Source organism: Vicugna pacos, chromosome 16 (assembly GCF_048564905.1).
Source record: "Vicugna pacos chromosome 16, VicPac4, whole genome shotgun sequence".
NCBI classification, from domain to species: domain Eukaryota; kingdom Metazoa; phylum Chordata; class Mammalia; order Artiodactyla; family Camelidae; genus Vicugna; species Vicugna pacos.
In genome coordinates, this window is record NC_133002.1 from 46,596,540 (window position 1) to 46,613,886 (window position 17,347).

The following is a 17,347-nucleotide window of genomic DNA, read 5'->3' on the forward strand; positions in this document are numbered from 1 at the left end:
CTTGATTCTATTATGGAAATCAGAGGGGAAACACTGTTTTCAAACTGTGGGAGAGTCAGCTTTGCTGAAACACTTAGTCCATAAAGAGAGGGTCTGTCTTCACCTCACCTTTCCTCTCAAAGTGGAAAGTGATACAGAACTAAAAGCATACAGCAGGGTCGTATGAATTTTTGCCCCCTTGGCTCTCAAAAAGAAAAGTAGAAAATAAAAACTTGGAGGACTAGGAATTCCTTCAGCGAGTCTTTAAAAGCCGCAGTGTCAAACGAGGCAGTTTGGCAGAGCGGTTAAGAGCATTCGCTTGGCCTGAGACAGAGTTCACCTGGCTCTGCTCCCTGCCGGCCGTGGGACATCTGTACAGTGTCCCCATCAACCACTCGGCACCGCTCAGTTTCCTCACCTGCAGAACTGGAGGCCTCGTTTTGCCTACATGGCAGAACTGTGCACATCGGGGATGTGGCCGACACACGCGGACACGTGACTGAGGGAAGAGGCTGGTTTGCACACAAATCAGTGATGAGCTCCTGTGAGAAGCGAGCGCCCAGACTCCCGGGATGTGACACCTCCGCCCAGCTGTCCTCCTTTCTTTCTTTCACAGATACCACCAGGCCTCGGAAGAGCCACGAGAAGGACGGGGTGGAATATCACTTCGTCTCTAAGCAAGCATTTGAGGCCGACCTGCAGCACAACAAGTAGGTTGGCCTGATGGGCCGGTCGGGCCTCTGTGCTGCTCAGTGTGTGTCCTTGCATCTGTCCAGCCTTCCCCTTGACCTCCTGGGAGGGCTTCCCGAAAAGGCAGCGGGGAGCGAGAGGGAAGTCGTGGTGGGCAGGCTGTCCTGCTTCCGAGATGATTTAGGCAAACTCGGGAGCTGAAGGCCTCTTCCCCTGTGGTGGCGTTTTAGGTTCCTGGAGCATGGTGAATATAAGGAAAACCTCTATGGAACCAGTCTGGAGGCCATTCACGTTGTGATGGCCAAAAACAAAGTCTGTCTGGTGGACGTGGAGCCGGATGTGAGTTCTTGGGCCAGTTGATGGAATTTATAAACTAGGGGGTTGGACATTTTACAGAACATTCGACTTCCATCTTGGGACTTTTTATTCCAGAGCACTGGATGTTAAAATTTCCTTGGGTCTTCCTTTGAGAAGCTAATGAAAACTTTGTACCCCAAAGTGTGCACCTTTGTACGTAACAACTACATGGATTGGAGGGACCCTCTTGGTGGCCCACAGACCTAGGATAGTAACCTCTGCATGGAGAAAATCAGGCCATAGATGGTGGCACTGACTGGTCAATTGTGACGGGACAGTCAGGGCCTTAGATGTAAACACACAGGTGGAGACTGGGCCACCCCTTCCCCGACCAGGACAAGTGAAATCAGTGGCTTAGGGAACTACCAAGGGAGGTGGTCAGGAGAGCAGTTTGAAAGAGAAAAAGGGCAGACTTGCCCCTGTGGAGTTCTTCAGAAACATTTCCAGTCCTGCACGCCCCACATGCTGTGTGCTTGACAGGGGCTTAACCGTCTTTTTAACCTTGTCTTTGAGAAAAACTTCTAAGCTTTCAATTCAGTCTGGGCATTTTTTTTTTCCCCTTGATAGTAACAGAGCTCTGATTTTAGGATCTAAACTGTAGGCTTTATTTTACAGAAGTTGGCTTGAAATGGATTGCAAAAAGCACATTATGTCCCTGAAGGAAAACTCTCACTAATTTGGACTTACTAGAAGTTGGTAGTCAAAATTAAAAGTCTGAATTTCAAAACTGTATTTGGAAAGTGACTTTATTGATTTGGTGGGGGAAGGCAGATTGGACATAGAGAAGTTTAATACCAGTGTTTCCAGTTTAGTACCAGCACTTACATTATAGATAAAATGCACTAATTAACAGGATGATTTGCATATTGAAAACCTTCTAAAGTCTTTACAGTTTGCTTCAAGTGATCTCTTAGTCTCTTCATTTGCTTAGCAAACCCTTTCTTCTTTGAATATCATAAGGAGGCCTGTGTGATAGTACAAATTTTGCATTAGTGTAGTCCAAAATGATGACATTTGACTACATAGATACACACATTGACTCCAGCTGGTTCTTCCATCAGGACTAGGCAGGCAGAGAAGGGCATACAAAGGCTAATCAGGGCTCGGGGGAAGGGTGATCAGAGCTAATAGGGATGGCAACTCTCGGAGCTGAGGCTTTGGAACCTCCATTCTTGGTGAGTGAGCCTTCGGGACCCCAGCTCCGTAATGAAGGATGGGAAAATGGGCAGGTGGTCTGCACAGTAGAAGTCCATTGTCATATGACCATGGACCATATGATCAGGACCTTTGCCACTGGGTGATGTAAGGGAGCTCACCGTGACTGGGCATTCAAAAAGTATGTTTCACAACAAGATATATTCAAAGTATATGATGTTCCTGAACTTAACTTTCTCAGGCACTGCAACAACTGAGGACCTCAGAATTTAAACCTTATGTTATATTTGTAAAGCCTGCAATTCAGGAAAAAAGGAAGACACCACCCATGTCCCCAGCCTGCGAGGATGCAGCGGCCCCACTTGTAAGTTGCAAGTTGATCATTTCATTTCTGATGGCCTGAAAGGGCCTGTTACAGCTGCATATGAGCGTGGGTACCTTCTGCACAAGATCATCTTTCCTTTTGGCCTGTTGGCCAGACTTAGGTGGTCACGTGAATGGAAGGCTCCAGATGGGGCAGCCAGAAGTGCCTCCCAGTTCACAGAGGGGTGGCTCTGCCTGGGCTCCCCACCCCTCACTCCCTCACAGAAGCACCCTGTCAGAAAATAGGGGTCTTACGTTTGTCAAGAACCTGGTCTTAGTGACAACCACAATCATTTGTGGAACTCATAAGCCAAACCCAGGTAATTTTTAACTGAAACACCAACTTCAGATCCAGCAGGCTAATCCAAGATGGAGACAAGGGGTGGCCTGGGGTGGGGGGCAGTCTTTCCTACATGCTGTTCAGGACAGTGACTCTCTTGCTGAAGCCACAGATAGCTGAGTTCCACCTTTCAGGCCAGGGAAAGGGTTCAGGGGATTGTTGGCTGCAAAACAGATGTCACACACTCCATTAGAGATTTACTTAAGTTTTTTCAAGATGCGAATATTGATTAGGAAGATTCAGGGATTCAGGGGAGAAAGTGTTCCTTCTAGAATTTCTCAAATAGCTAAATGCTTCCAGGATGAACAGTGAGAGTGCCTGGAGGAGGGGAAACTCCAGAAACAGGAGAGATCTATAGGATGTGAGTGTGCAAGGGGGCAGGGAAAGTGGGGCCACCCTGGGACACTGCAGGGTGCTTTTGAGTAGGAGAGGAGCCCTGCGAGATACCATATAGAACTGGGAAGCTTTGCTCAGTTTAATCTAGCTTTTTCCCTGCTGGGGGAAAAAGGTAAGGAGAAGAAATTATCTCAGCCTTCTCATAGTTCCCAGCTGTCTCTGTGGTAGCCTGCAAAGACTGCTTCCTAGATCTTTAGAACATATTTTCTGAAAGTATGGATACTCTCACTAAAGTAGAAAGCTGGTTTTGACTGGGGACAGAGAGAAGAGGAGGGGGGAATATTTTGGAATGTGGGTCACTTTAGTGGAGGACAGCTTATTCCCCCTCCATGGCAGCATAGAAACACTGAGCCCCTCAAAGCAGAGGAGAGAAGGCAACAGAGGTCTGGAAAGCAGTAGAAAGGGAGGTGGGTGGAAACCACTGACAAATTTCACTTTGCAGTTTAACTTAGAGTAGATCCTTTGACTTCCTTTTCTCCCAAAAACCCAAGCTAATTGTTAGTGAACTACCTGCCTGCAATTCTACTTCTTAGAGGTTTTTTTTGAATGAAGAAGCCAACCCTGCATAAAGGTTGGGTAAAGGAGGGATCATTGGCTGTCTGAACCATAGTGCTGGGTGTCAGGAAAGCAATATGATTAAAGAAGTCAGATATCCTAAGGAAGTAGGGGATTGGATCAGGGTTATCCCAGCACTTTCTGAAATAACTCTACTTTGTCTGCTATGCTCGTATTTGGCTGTTATGGGAAAATGCAAAGAACCAAGTTCTACATTATGAATTTAGGAGTATTAAGAGGGCATTCGAGTTACTTATTCTCTTTTTCCCCCTAGTTGACTCCAGAAGTGCTTGCTTTGCTTTCTTTAGTTAAAACTATTTTATTTATAGTTCTTTTCTGTAATTATTTAACCAACTCGCCATGCGACACAATAGTACTACTGCTTTGGAAATACCTTCAGGCAGGAAATGTGATGTTGACATATACACACACATGGATGTAAAATCAGCATCTGCTCAGAGCACTTATCATGGCCTGCGGTTAACAGGTCCTCAGTAGGTATCTTGTGGGTGAATGACTGAGCAATGATTGTGGCGACTGCCCGTGAACTTTCTTGAAAGTTGGATAGGATATCATCACTACACTGTGCTTGTGTACCCAGTTGGTTATTCATGGGCTAGATTCATCCACTCATCAGTTGAAAATTAGAGGTTGGAACACTGTCCAAGATGAAGGCTGCAGGGTTTCTTATTTGTGGGGAGAACAACCCAGTTGTTCCCTAACTACCCCTTTCCTTGCAGGATGAGGAGCAGCAAGAGATGGCCGCCTCCGCCGCCTTCATAGACCAGCATTATGGGCACCTGGTGGATGCTGTGCTTGTGAGGGAGGATCTCCAGAGCGCACACAGCCAGCTCAGAGTGCTCTTAGAGAAGCTGAGCAAGGACACTCACTGGGTACCTATTAGCTGGGTCAGGTAACTGCATCCTAGAACAGCCAGGTTGGAGGGGACCTGGAAGAGCCCAGCCTCCCTCATGTGACCATCAAGCAAGAGGGGCAGAATTTTCCATCAACTCCATCATGAAGAAGAGTATTTGGGAAAAATCTTGCTTGCGTTGGCTTTTGTCTCTTGTTTTTCACTGCACCCCTCTGGACCAGAAGACATGAGTCAAAAGGGGGCATACCGCAAAATAACACGTGTCATTTATTAAAGTATCATAGGCAAGTTGACCCTGATTCTTTGTACCAAAGTGAAGTAGGCACTGTCTTTTGGGGGAGGGGGTGGTGGTGAATTGAGACAGTACCAATTTACGGAGGTGTTTAAGCTTTATAAACCGAGTGACCCATTTTTCCAGCTTTATTGGAAGTTGAGTTGTTTTAGTCAAGAGGATTTTCCATGCGATTGAAGTTCCCCTATCTTCAGGCACTAAAATGTTGATTTTTCCCTTTTTGATGGTGTGTGTTTGCTGGGCAATGGAAAACTTGGTTCTCTGGTTTCTTAAGTAGTGAGTATTCACCAACTTTTTTGGAAGCCTAAGGCAAGCTTCCCTGTCGCCATGAGTTACTGTACCCTTCTGTGACGCAGTGGTGTTTCCAGGGACCCTTGAGGAACGTGAGGCTGCTTGTGCCTTTTCTAGATACACTCAGACTCCTAAAACTGAGCCCTTGCTTGCTTTGATTTATTCTGTTCCATCACTTGTCCCTCTTGTTACTGACAGTTGGCCCTGGTTCTCACCTGTCCTAGCTACAGATTATAGGCGCTCCTGTCATGCTGCATCATGGGAAACCGGATGATCCCCCATCGAAACTATGTCTAAGCCACAATAAATCAGTCCTGACTGTCAAAATCGAAGCATGTAGACTCTGAGTGTGGGCCTAATGGGTTGTCTCTGAGCAAGAGTGTTTAATGTCACACAGGGTTTGTGACATTTCACAAATTGTGATATATATATATAAATATATATTTATATATTTGTGATTATGTATTTATATATTATATATAATTTATATAATATATAAAATTAAATATATTTATATATTGGTGATGTATATCACAAATTTGTGACATATATATATAGAAATATATACTTATATATTTATGATATATATTTTATATATATTTATATATAAATACATATTTATATATTAGTGATATATAGATCACACATTTGTGATAGATCACAGATCCTTCAGAGAATTGCGTTTCTTATTAATAATTATTCTGTGCCAGGAGCTATGCTAAGACCTTTACATACGTACTTTGACAAACCCACCAAGCCTATGACTTAGGATTCTTATCATCCCTATCATACAAACGAGAGAAGCAAGGCTAAGAAAGTGTCCACGTAATAAATAATGTGTCCAAGCTCACACAGCTTTAAAAAAATGACAGAGCTACAGTATTTGAGCCCAAGCGTCCCCAGTGCCAGAGGTGGTCATTAATCACTATATTTACTATACTGCCTTTTTTTTTTTTTGTGGTCCCATAATTGAGGCTACCTGTTAAATGACTGACTTATAAGTAAGGAATGTGTTCACAGCTAGAATTTACAATAATATGCAGTGTGGCTGAACTTCGAAGACTGAAACGAGGCTGCTGTTACACATGTAAAATTTCAAGCCCAAGTGAAGGGTGAAGCACCAGGGAGGAGGTTTGCTGCCCGTTGAGACATTTCCGTTTTGCCTTCTGACACAAGGATACCTTTGCAACTTTCTAGCTCGTGAACCTGGTAGGTCCACCTAACAGGATCACTTTCTTCAGACTTTTCTAGCAAAAGGATAAGGACTTCTTTGCCTTTACAGAATACTGGATTCTTATCAACTGAAATTAGTCTTGAGCTGTTTCACAGAGGACCAGGGCAGGGAGAGCAGCTGCCCTTGGAAGTGGGATGCATGTGCCAAGGTGTGTATATTCTACAGGACAGTCAGGATCTAACTTTAGCTCTCAGGCCAAAACCACATAAGTCCAAATTATTCTCGAAAAATCCCCTAGGGAGGTACCTTGTTGGAGATCCTCTTAGCAAGTTCCATCTGGGTAGTTTTCCCCTCATTGTAGGAGCTCAGTTGAATACCAGGTGACTTTTCTGTTTTGCATTTCATATTACTCAACAGACATTTTGCTGCTTAATATTTTCACACAATTGCCAGGTGAAATGGTAGTAATCCTCTTCATGTATGTTGTGAAGCTAGGCATTAAAATGCGATGCCTGCTTTATTTCCAGTCAAAGTAGCTCCCCCCCTGCCAAGGCAAGCTGTGTCAACAGCTGTTTGTCTGCTACTAAATCCGTTAAGAGTAGAACGAACAGGGCCCCACTGTAATTTGTACAGTGTTTTTGCTGTTCATAAAAAGCAGAAAAGTCTTTATTTTAAAAAATGCACCTGTTTGCAATTATGTATTGGTGGAATGTGTATAAATTCAATTCCCAGTCCCATTCTAGCCCATAGTGCATACGTTCTGAGCCCCTGGGCAACATTTCTGCAAAAGTCTATCACTCTTGGCCTCACACCAAGAAATCTGCTTATTTCATACCTCTCCAGCTGTATCTCTTTTTCCCCCTGGGCCTTCAAATGCAGGTAAGCTCTCTGCCTGTGTCTACAACCAGACAGCATGTGAGCTCTGGAGGACTTTTCTAGTCAGGGATGTTCGATGGGTGGAGCATATGTGCTGCTATCACCCATTCTTGTACCCACGGCAGACAGTACTAATTGATCCCAGCACTCTCCTGCTGAAGTTAGGCACTGCTTTTGAATTTTTCAGGATATAGTATCCAGTATCAATTGAGCAGAATTGGCAAGGGAGTTCATCCTGTTTGCCATCCTTGATCCAGCAATTTGTAACCTCCACCATCCACTCCACTCCCTGCAGGGGGTGGGTTTAAGAAAATTGCAACCATCTGTCCTTCACAGGCAATGCTTAGCTATGTTAAATATTAGCCATTTGTGCTTTTACCATTGTGTGTATGAATATATACATGCTTTAAGAGATGTAGCCCATCAAAGTTTTACATCCACTTATCCAGGACTACTTCGTTTATGCCACCAATCATAGGATCATGCATCCAAAACAATGTTAGCACTTGGAGACTTATTGAATAACTACAGATCAGCATATGCACAAAGCCCATTCTTGAATCATATAGTTTAGAATCAATAAGCAGCCTTTCTCTATTTTCCCCCCTGCCCTTTGAATACAGTCTCAAACCATTGCTTCCTTTAAAAATCAGGCTTGTCATTTCAGAACAGGATGACGTAGAGTCATTTTTCCTCTAAATACAACTTAAAATCTTGGAAATTTATTAAAAAGACAATGATAAAAGGACTCTGAAAACTGGAAGGAAGATGGTGGGTTGCCTTGGGAACCTCAGGACTTGAGGAACAACAGTATGGAGATTTTCCTGGGTTTTCTTTTCATCTCCCAGACCTGACTGGGCTCTGGAGAGGCCTGTGACTCAGAACCAGCAACAGACATAGACAAGGAAGAAAAAGAAAAGAAAGAAAGGAAGGAAGAAAGAAAGAAAGAAAGGGAAAGAAAGAAGAAAGAAAGAAGGAAAGAAAGAGAGAGAGAGAAAGAAAGAAAGAAAGGGAGAGAGAGAAAGAAAAAGAAAGAAAGAGAAAGAAAGAAAGAAAGAAAGAAAGAAAGAAAGAAAGAAAGAAAGAGAAAGAAAGAAAGAAAGAAAGAAAGAAAGAAAGAAAGAAAGAAAGAAAGAAAGAAAGAAAAGAAAGAAAGAAAGAAAGAAAGAAAGAAAGAAAGAAAGAAAGAAAGAAAGAAAGAAAGAAAGAAAGTTGCTTTCTCTGCCAAAAGACAGGAAAGGGGATCCCAGTAGAGACCCACTGGGGAGCCCCAACCCCAGCTTCACACCAAGGCACCAGCAAACGGCCCAATTCATTCATGGCGGGAGCAAAGCCCTATGTCTCCCTGCCCTCCACCCACTGACATAAGGAAACCCAGACCCAGCGGTGTCTGCTCGCCCCACTGCAGAAGGTGGCCCAGCGACACTATGCGCCCCAGGGAAGCACCTTCCCACACTGCAGAAGACACCAGCAGGGACTGAGTGGGAGTCCTGGCAGCACGCAAAGAACAAGCAGACCAGAATAGTATTGCAAAGGCTCAGAAAATTGAACTGTCCTTGGAAGTAAAACACACAAAAGAGGCAAGAACCTGTACACTATACCTAAACAAGACTCCTACTTGCTAAAATAGAAGATGTAAATAGGATTAAGAGATCCCTAACATATTTACCTGAATGTTCAGGATACAACAGAACACCACTCATTGTATCTCAAACCAGGAAAACTCCAATCTAAAGAAAAAGACCAGTCGATACCAATTGATACCAATACGATACGATTCAGACATTGGCATTTATCTGACAAGGATTTTAAAGCAGTTGTAATAAAAGTGCTTCAATAATCAATAACAAATTCTCTTGAAAAATAGAAAATCTTAGCAAAGAAAGAGAAGTTATGAAACATAATCAAATAGAAATTATAGAAATGAAAAGTTATTATACAATTTAAAACTGAGATAAAGTTGCTAGTAGTGTGGAAATGATAGAAGATCAAATCAGGGTACTTGAGGACAAATAACAAAATTTATTCATTCTGAGCAACAGACTGGGAGGGTAAAAAAAAAAAGAGCCTCAATGACCCGTGAGGCAATAACAAAAGAGCTAACACTTGTATCATCAGAGTCCCAGAAGGAGAGAAGAAAGTGTGGGACCAAAAAGTTTTCAAAGAAATAAAAGTTGTAAACTCCCCAAATTTGGTGAAAGATATAAACCGACAGATTTAAGAAGCTGATAAACTCTGAACAGATAAACCCAACGAAATCCATACCAAGATACATCGTAATTAATCTTCTGAAAACTGAAGACAAAGAAAAATCTAAAGAAGAGGGAGAAACAACAAGGAAGGAACACCAATTCAAGTTCTAGTTTAGTATTACTATAAAGGAAAGTCAGGAGGCCAGAAAAAGTGACACATTTATCACATGCTGAGAGCAGACTATTAACCCTGAATCCGATATGTGATGAAACTGTCCTTCAGGAAGGAAGAAATAAAGGCATTCTCAAATGAACGGAAACTAACAGAATTTGTTGAGACTGACCCTTAAAGCATGGTTAAAGGAAGCTCTCCAAACAAAGAAAATAGCAGAAGGCTGGGACCTTCAGAAAGGAAAAGAAAAAAAAAAAAAGAATAGATAAAAATAGAAGTAAACATAATATTTTATTTTTCACCTCTCGAGTTTCTTATTTTCTGGTTGAAACAAGAGTTACAACACCATCTGATGTGGTGCTCAGTGTATGTAGAGGAAATACATAAGGTAATTGTCCTTTAAAAGTGAGGAGGATAAAGGGACCAATTAAAAGATAGATTGGTACAGTGGATAAAAAAGTATGACCAAACTATATGCCATCTACAAGTGTACAGAGGTAGTTAGAGAGTAAGCATAGAAACTGATATATTATGCAAACAATTTTTAAAAAGCAGTAGTGGCTATGTTATTATCAGATAAAGTAGACTTCAGAGAAAGAAAATTACTCAGGACAAAGAGGAATATTATATAATCACCGCAACTGGTAGATACAGCAGTTCTACATGTGTATGCATCCAATAGCAGAGCTTTAAAACACATGAAGGAAAAACCGAAAGAGCTGAAAGGAGAAATAGACAAATCCACCATTATAATTGGGGATTTCAACACCCTACTCTCAGCAATTGATAGAACCAGAACAGAAAGCCACCCAGGCTACGGAAGAACTGAACGCCATCAACCAACAGGATCTAACTGACATTTATAAAACACTCTCTGCAACAGCAGCACAATATACATTCTTTTCAAATGTCCATGAAACATTCACGTAGATAGAGCGTTATTAACAAAGGGAAAAGAATTGGAATTATAGAGTACGTTCTCTGACCATAATGGAATCAAACTAGAAATCAGTAACAGAAAGACAACAGGAAAATCTCCAGACATTTGAAAGAATACCTAATATAAGCTGAGCAGTTCACGGAAACTTCCTAGAGAATGGACTCTCTTCTACACATGATGAACAAATGTTGTCCAGGTAGAGGTTAGAACTATGGATTTTCCAGCTGGAGGGGACAACAGAAAAATGAATGGGGTGAAAAAGAAAACATGTCTTCTGTTAGTTGAAAAAGGCAAGGAGTGATGAGCTATAAAAAGTTGCAGATATTTGTCATTTTTGTGAAATTCTAATATCTGAGCCTCATTCTAACTCGGGGGAAATTTCCTATTCTGGTGAGAAACAGAACCCTCATCCAGAATTGGAAAAAGGCAGATTCTCATTTTCCCAGCCTCCCTTGCAGATAAGGAACGGGCATATGGTTTCGCTTACACCAATCGGATACACACTCACTGACTTGGAATTGGGAGCTCGTGACACAAAATGGTGGGGATAATAATGACTTTTCGAAGGCATCACTAGCGGATCAGCAAGATCCAGTTCTAGACAGAGCAGGGACAGCAGCATGATTCCAGCACCACAGACCAGTTCTACAGCAAGATCTGGGGTGTTGTTCCTTGATGTGCAGCTTGAAGCTGGGTTCTGCAGTTTTCTAGCAAATACTGTTAACTAATTCATATTCTTTCAATAAATTACTTCACTACTTAAGTCAGACACAAGTCAATTTCTGTTGCTTGAACTAAGTATTCCTTTTGTTTTTGGACAACTTTTTTTTTCAGGGTGGAGGAGGGAATTAGGTTTATTTATTTTTAATGGAGGTACTGGGGATTGAATTTAGGATCTCATGCACACTAAACACGTACTCTACCACTGAGCTATACCTGCCCTCTAAGAATTCCTATTGATAGAGGCTGCCAAGACAGGAGGAACAGGATCATGGCGGCAGGGGTGGGGGTGTGTGCAGGGAGGGTGGCATATTTATATATTTTGTATGCCAAATTTAAAAGTGCAGCTCATTCTGGAAGGAATGGCAAATCATTGAAGGTGCGACGCTGGAAAGTGATAAGGGCTTATTTTTGCCTTAATAATACCAGTTGTAAATTACAAATGCCTGAAATGGGCAGCAGCACAAAGGCGGAGAAGTAGGACTGGTGGATTTCAAATACGTAGGGGAGGTGAAGGGATGAAAGAGAGGGAGTAAAGGATGACCGCCAGATTTCTCATCTGGATGTCTAGAAGAAGGGTGGTTCCTCAAACTGGGATGAACTGGAACCAGTTTAATAATGAATTTATATTTGGACATGTTTTTTCTTTAAACTTTCCATTTTAAGATAATTGTAGATTTACACATGTGTAAGAAATAATACAGAGAGATCCTGCCTACCCTTTACCCAGTTTCCCCCTGTGGTAGCACCTTGCTAACTATATACACTATCACAGCCAGGGTATTGATACTGATAAAGTCAGGATACAGAACAATTTCATTGTTGATAAATTGAATGCCATCAAGTTAAAATGCTTTGTAAGATGAAAAAACAAATTACAGAGAAAATATTTTGCAGATCATGTATCCAACAAAGGACTTGTATCTAGAATATATTTAAAAAATGAATCTCAAAATTCAATATTTAAAAAAATCAATCCAATTAGAAAATAGGCAAATGCACCAATATTTCACCAGAGAAGATATACAGATAGCAAGTAAGCTTATGAAAGATATTTAGCTTCATTAATCATTAGAGATATGCCAGTTAAAACCACGAGATGTTACTGTGTACCTATTATAATGCCTGAAATTAAAAATGGTGAGAATATCCAATGTTGGTGAGGATGTGGAAAACTGGATTAGTCATCATTGCTGGTAGGAATGTAAATGGTACAGCCACTCTGCAAATAGCTTTGTATTTTCTCTTAAAATGGACTTAGCATACAACCCTGCAAGTACATTCTTGGGCATTTATCCTAGAGAAACCAAGCTTATTTTCATGCAGAAACATGTGCATAAAAGTTTATAGCAGCTTTATTCATAGTGTCAAAAAACTAGAAACTAGTCAACTGTCCTGCAATGGGTGAATGGTTAAATAAACTGTGGTACATTCATACAATAGAATACTACTTAGCAATAAAAAGGAATGCACTTTTTGGTACACACAACTTGGATGAACAACAGAGAACTTGTACGGAGTGAAAAAAGCCAATCTGAAGAGAATGGACACATACTGCATGATCCTATTTATGTAGCACTCATGAAATAGCGTAAATACAGAGATGGAAAACAGATTCTTGATTGCCAGGGCTTAGGGCTGGGAGGAAGAGGGTGGCTGTGGCTAAAAGGGGTGGTACAGTAGGGTCTTTTGATACAGATGACAGATAACAGTACAGTTAACTATCTCAAATGTGGTTGTACTTCCACAAAATTACACAAGTGGTAAAACCTCACAGAGCTATACACGCACATACAAATGAGTGTACGTATAATTGGTGAAATTTGTGGATGCTCTGTGGATTGTACCAATGTCAACTTCCTGGTTTGATACTGTACTATATTTGCACAAGATGTTAACATTGGGGGAAGCTGGATGAAGGATGCAGGAGCCCCTACCCCATACATTTGCAACTTCCTATGAATCTGATTATTTTAAAATAAAACATTTATTTATTTGTGATAAGAACACTTAAGATCCACCCTCTTTCAAAATTAAAAGTTTAAAAAGTGAGGCTCAAAACCAGCATGACCAATCACCGAAGCCATGAATCATTGTCTTGTCGTATGTTTTGAGATATTTTTGACATTTTTCAATCTTGCTTCTCCCTATAAATGAACAGGGTCCATGGAATCCTCACCGAATCATTCTTTGCCAATTCTATATATTCACAGAGGAACTAAGGGTGTTTGTTCTGTGTTGTCTGAACCTTAATTTCCTCATGTGCTTTTGTTTTCCATTTTGACAGATCATCTCACCTCACCTATTCTTCCCCCCAGGATGGTGGTGATGGTGTATGTTTTTAAAAGTTGTTTCTCTCTCTCATTAAAACTTTTCATAGCCCCCAATAAAAATGCTTGTTGCATCTTTCCTTCTGCCTGCCCCACTCTGTCTACATTTGGGGATGGGACTTAAAGCCTTCGGGCACTTTAAATGTAACTTACTCATTTTATGTTCCAAGCTTTATTGTAGCTTCCTAAGATTGAGCATTCAGCCACTTAGGAGTGTCTTGAGATCGTAAGCAGCTAAGAAATCCTAGGGCCTTCTCTTGTGTCTTTTCCGTGGTGAGTAACCTTGTATTCAGGGAGAGGAGAGGGAGGGAAATGGAGAGCCATCAATTATACAGAACTATTCTTTGGAAAGCCTGAGCATCCATTTACCCTTCTCCCCAGAGGCAGAGGGGGCAGGCGGGGGAACTTAGTCACTACTAATAATGTGAAATAATACAAAATGCCAACATAACAGTACTTTTGAACAGTGACAGAGACCCGTGATGTAACTTTAGCTCTACATTAAAGCCACAAGACCTCCTGTTTATGTCTTATTGGAACAAATCACTTCCCCTTAGATGCACATAAAGCCTCTAAGCTGATGACAAAAGGCAGTCATTTTCTACTTGTACAGAGAGAGGAAACAAAGAGCTCTAGTCCCCAAATAGATGGCCAATCAATATCACAGAAGAGCAAAAGTCGCCCCTCATTGGGCCCCTTGTTCTCCATCTACACAGCTTTTAGGGCTTTGATATCAACTGTGATTACCATGTTCTCTAACAAAGAGCAGCCGCGTTGACATACCTATTCATCTCCGGAGAGAAGATATCTGGTTGTATTTCTGATGTAGCGCCTCGAATTCTTGAAGGAAAAAAAATCAGAAAGATTTATGCCAAGGTGCTGGTGCGAAAGTTAAAGTTCTCAGTCTTAAGGATGGCTTAGAAAAAGCTTACGGACCAAAATCAGGGCGTGGGAGTTTATAAAAACACTGCAGAGGCCTTTTATTTTCCTTGAAGGATCATCCCTAAATGAGGCAAATCAATCACATTCTGAATTGTAAACCCTTCATCCTCTTTGCTTGTACATTCAGGCTGAATGATATAAGGGATGAGGGAAGATGCTACCAGATACTGTCTGAAGCTGACACGTAATGACTTTGCTACCTAGGAGACGTCCTTGGCTGGTGTGGTGGATGCTTTGCGCCTGTTGTTAGCTTTGTATGCTCTGGGCGGCTTTTCTTTTAACAACTGTTGCATTTCTCATGATTTTGCCCTCAGCCATTTAGGGGTCTTTCCTGAGATCGACTCTACTCTGAAAACAAACTCTCTGCATGCACTGGAATATCACAGAGTATCCACGTGCCTGCCAGTCTATCTCTGACGCCCTGCGGTCATAGTGGGGTTTGCGATCACCAAGCCTCTTCAGAATGCCCTGGTTTTCCACGGTGATTCTCACTAGCTCCCGGTTCCTTGTTTCTCTGTTTAAGCTGAAAAACACAAAACGCCAGCATGCATGAAGAACAAAATTCTCCTCCTGGAGGGGAGTGGGGGAGATGAAGTCGTGATGTCACAAATCTGGGGTGCCTAAGTGCAGGGAGCCAATTGTCCCAAGGAGCCCTGAGACTCTGCACACCTACTGAACCAGTCCGCTCTCTGGGAAACATGTAAAGTCTTTTTAGGTTCAGATCGGTGGTTCTCAGTCCCACTGTCTCCCAGAAGATGCTACCTTATCAGTCTGGGTTGGGGCTCTGGTATCGGCATTTTGCAAAAGCTCCCCAGGAATTATGTGAAACCAGGATTGAGAATCTGGTTTGGATGAGGGAGCATGGTCTTGCCTATGGATAAATCACAACTGGCTGGTGATAGGCTTGGTTCAGCTCAGTCCCCTCAGCTTTCAACTCAATTTCAGATATATACAAGGATAGAGGAAAGCCACCTTGACCCTCCCCTCTACACACACACACAATTCTGTCCCTGCATACGCTTCTTCTGTAGCCCTGATCACAACTGCATAATTATTTACATAAATGTCCTCCCTGCCTGACTTGGAGTTCTTTGAGGTTTAGGAAATAAATATCTCATTTCACCTCTGTACTCCTGGTGCTTAGCACGTAGTAGTTACTCAGGAAATATTTGTAGAAACAGTTTTAAAAATGCTGTGTAATACTCCCAGCTCTGGTCACCATTTTACAAAAGTGCTTTCTTGTGATAAACTCTGAATAGGACCTCGAAGAGTCTCTTCAAGGGAATAAAAGTTAGCTCTTTGATGCTAGAGAAAGGTCCCCGTTTGAGGTGGTTTTCTTTCTCCTCAACGTGGTCTCTTTGAAAGTTATTCCTCAAGTAACCTCCATTAAGTAGTCCTACTGCACTAAAAACCCAATAAGGGGAAGGTCAGTTTTGACATTTGGGAAAAGAAATGAGAAGGAACACTACCTCCTGGAAAAATACTCGTTCCAGCAATCCACCTTGGCGGGGCCACGGTGGGCGTTGGCGATTTTCTGACACAGTTGCTTGTTTTCGTATTCGATTTTGTCGATTCTCTTTTGTTCACTCTGGTGAGAAACCCCACCCCACCATGGTAAGGCCATCGCTCCATCCCACTCCATCACACAGTGGCCAAGCATCCCTCCTTTTCTGGGATTGTGGGAAAGGGACAAATCGAGGACCTCAGTGGAGACGGGGAGTGGGGAGGAAACCAGGGGTGGTGTGTATGGGGAGGAGGAGGATGAATGAATCTTTGGCTAGGTGGGTATTTGGAAGCCTCTGGGAAACTGGATCTCTTTAGGACATGGATAAAAATCAGTAAGGTACATCGGCAGATGGCAAGAACGAATACCTGAAGTTTGCTCAATTTTAAAATGTGATGTGTGTGCGCCGCTGGGGGTTTGGTGTCAACAGTAGGCTTCACTGGAGAGGAAGGAAAGAGAGCAATGTTACATCACAGGTGTCCTCTTAGCTACTTCACATTCTAGGCAATGACCCTGCTTAAAACATTACAACTTTGAATTCTGAACTAATCCAGGTCAGAAATTTTGGTTTAGTATGATTTCCCAAACTGACATCTTTTGAAGAGTTTTGAGCAGAAATACAAGAATGGTGAGGGCTGGGAAAAAACAAAATTTACAGAGATAAATGTCCTTTGAATCCAATGAAAGGGCCTGTCTCCCACCCTTTTCCAATACAACTGGCCTGGCTTTTGGGTGCTGAAGTCTTATCCTCTGTCTAGGTTACTTTGGCTTTAAAGAGTTTAAACGAGCATTTCCATCAATGAACTCCCTGGTGGAAGATAAATTTTGTCACTGACGCTAATGCCCTCTTGACCAGATTCAGCAGATAAGGCCATATCACTGCAAAGTCAGGTACTGGCCTGGTTTATTGTCACTATCTCTAAGGCGGGCCCTTCCAGAACCCTAATCACAGTGTCCAGTCCAAATTGCCCCACGTACCTATTTGTATTCTATTCTTATGAAATGCATAGTGGCCAAAGTCCAGTTTCTTCCTGAATGATGTGCTCTGCCTATGATTAGAGACAATTACAGGGTAGGCTAGATAATCCAGGGAATTGTTCATCTTCTCTTCCTAGTCTTACTTCAGAAATGAGGCATCCAGCTTCCTCTGTGAGGTACTTAGTTGTCCCCATGATGGGTTGTCATAGTTACCCACTTATGACATC

The 17,347-nt window shown here is 42.1% G+C and overlaps 2 protein-coding genes across 3 annotated transcripts in view; one reads left to right on the top strand and one right to left on the bottom strand.

Moving 5' to 3' along the window:
• MPP3 (MAGUK p55 scaffold protein 3) overlaps positions 1–5,022 on the top strand; it is a 23,881-nt gene extending 18,859 nt beyond the window's left edge. For both annotated transcript variants that reach the window (XM_072939244.1, XM_072939245.1), the window contains 4 exons: positions 596–689; positions 900–1,008; positions 2,423–2,545; positions 4,576–5,022. In XM_072939244.1, coding sequence (XP_072795345.1) covers positions 596–689; positions 900–1,008; positions 2,423–2,545; positions 4,576–4,752 — 503 coding nt within the window. In that variant the 3' untranslated portion in view covers positions 4,753–5,022. The remainder of the gene's footprint in view (positions 1–595; positions 690–899; positions 1,009–2,422; positions 2,546–4,575) is intronic.
• On the bottom strand, positions 1,755–17,320 carry CFAP97D1 (CFAP97 domain containing 1). The gene is made up of 7 exons (XM_006217430.3): positions 17,121–17,320; positions 16,511–16,581; positions 16,108–16,226; positions 15,038–15,161; positions 14,480–14,536; positions 13,850–13,978; positions 1,755–1,991 (listed from the first exon to the last, which is right to left on the bottom strand). The coding sequence occupies exons 1-5, from the start codon at positions 17,242–17,244 to the stop codon at positions 14,480–14,482; spliced, it is 495 nt and encodes a 164-aa protein (XP_006217492.1). The 5' UTR covers positions 17,245–17,320; the 3' UTR covers positions 1,755–1,991; positions 13,850–13,978.
• Between the last annotated feature and the right edge of the window lie 27 nt (positions 17,321–17,347).

What these genes read in the sequence shown, in the direction of transcription:
- CFAP97D1 (XM_006217430.3), bottom strand. Translation starts at nt 17,244, where the DNA reads ATGAACAATTCCCTGGATTATCTAGCCTACCCTGTAATTGTCTCTAAT. An exon ending in TAAGAATAGAATACAAATAG is followed by an intron (nt 16,582 to 17,120) that starts GTACGTGGGGCA and finishes CTTCCTCTCCAG; the next exon opens with TGAAGCCTACTGTTGACACC. An exon ending in AACGAGTATTTTTCCAGGAG is followed by an intron (nt 15,162 to 16,107) that starts GTAGTGTTCCTT and finishes TGTGTTTTTCAG; the next exon opens with CTTAAACAGAGAAACAAGGA.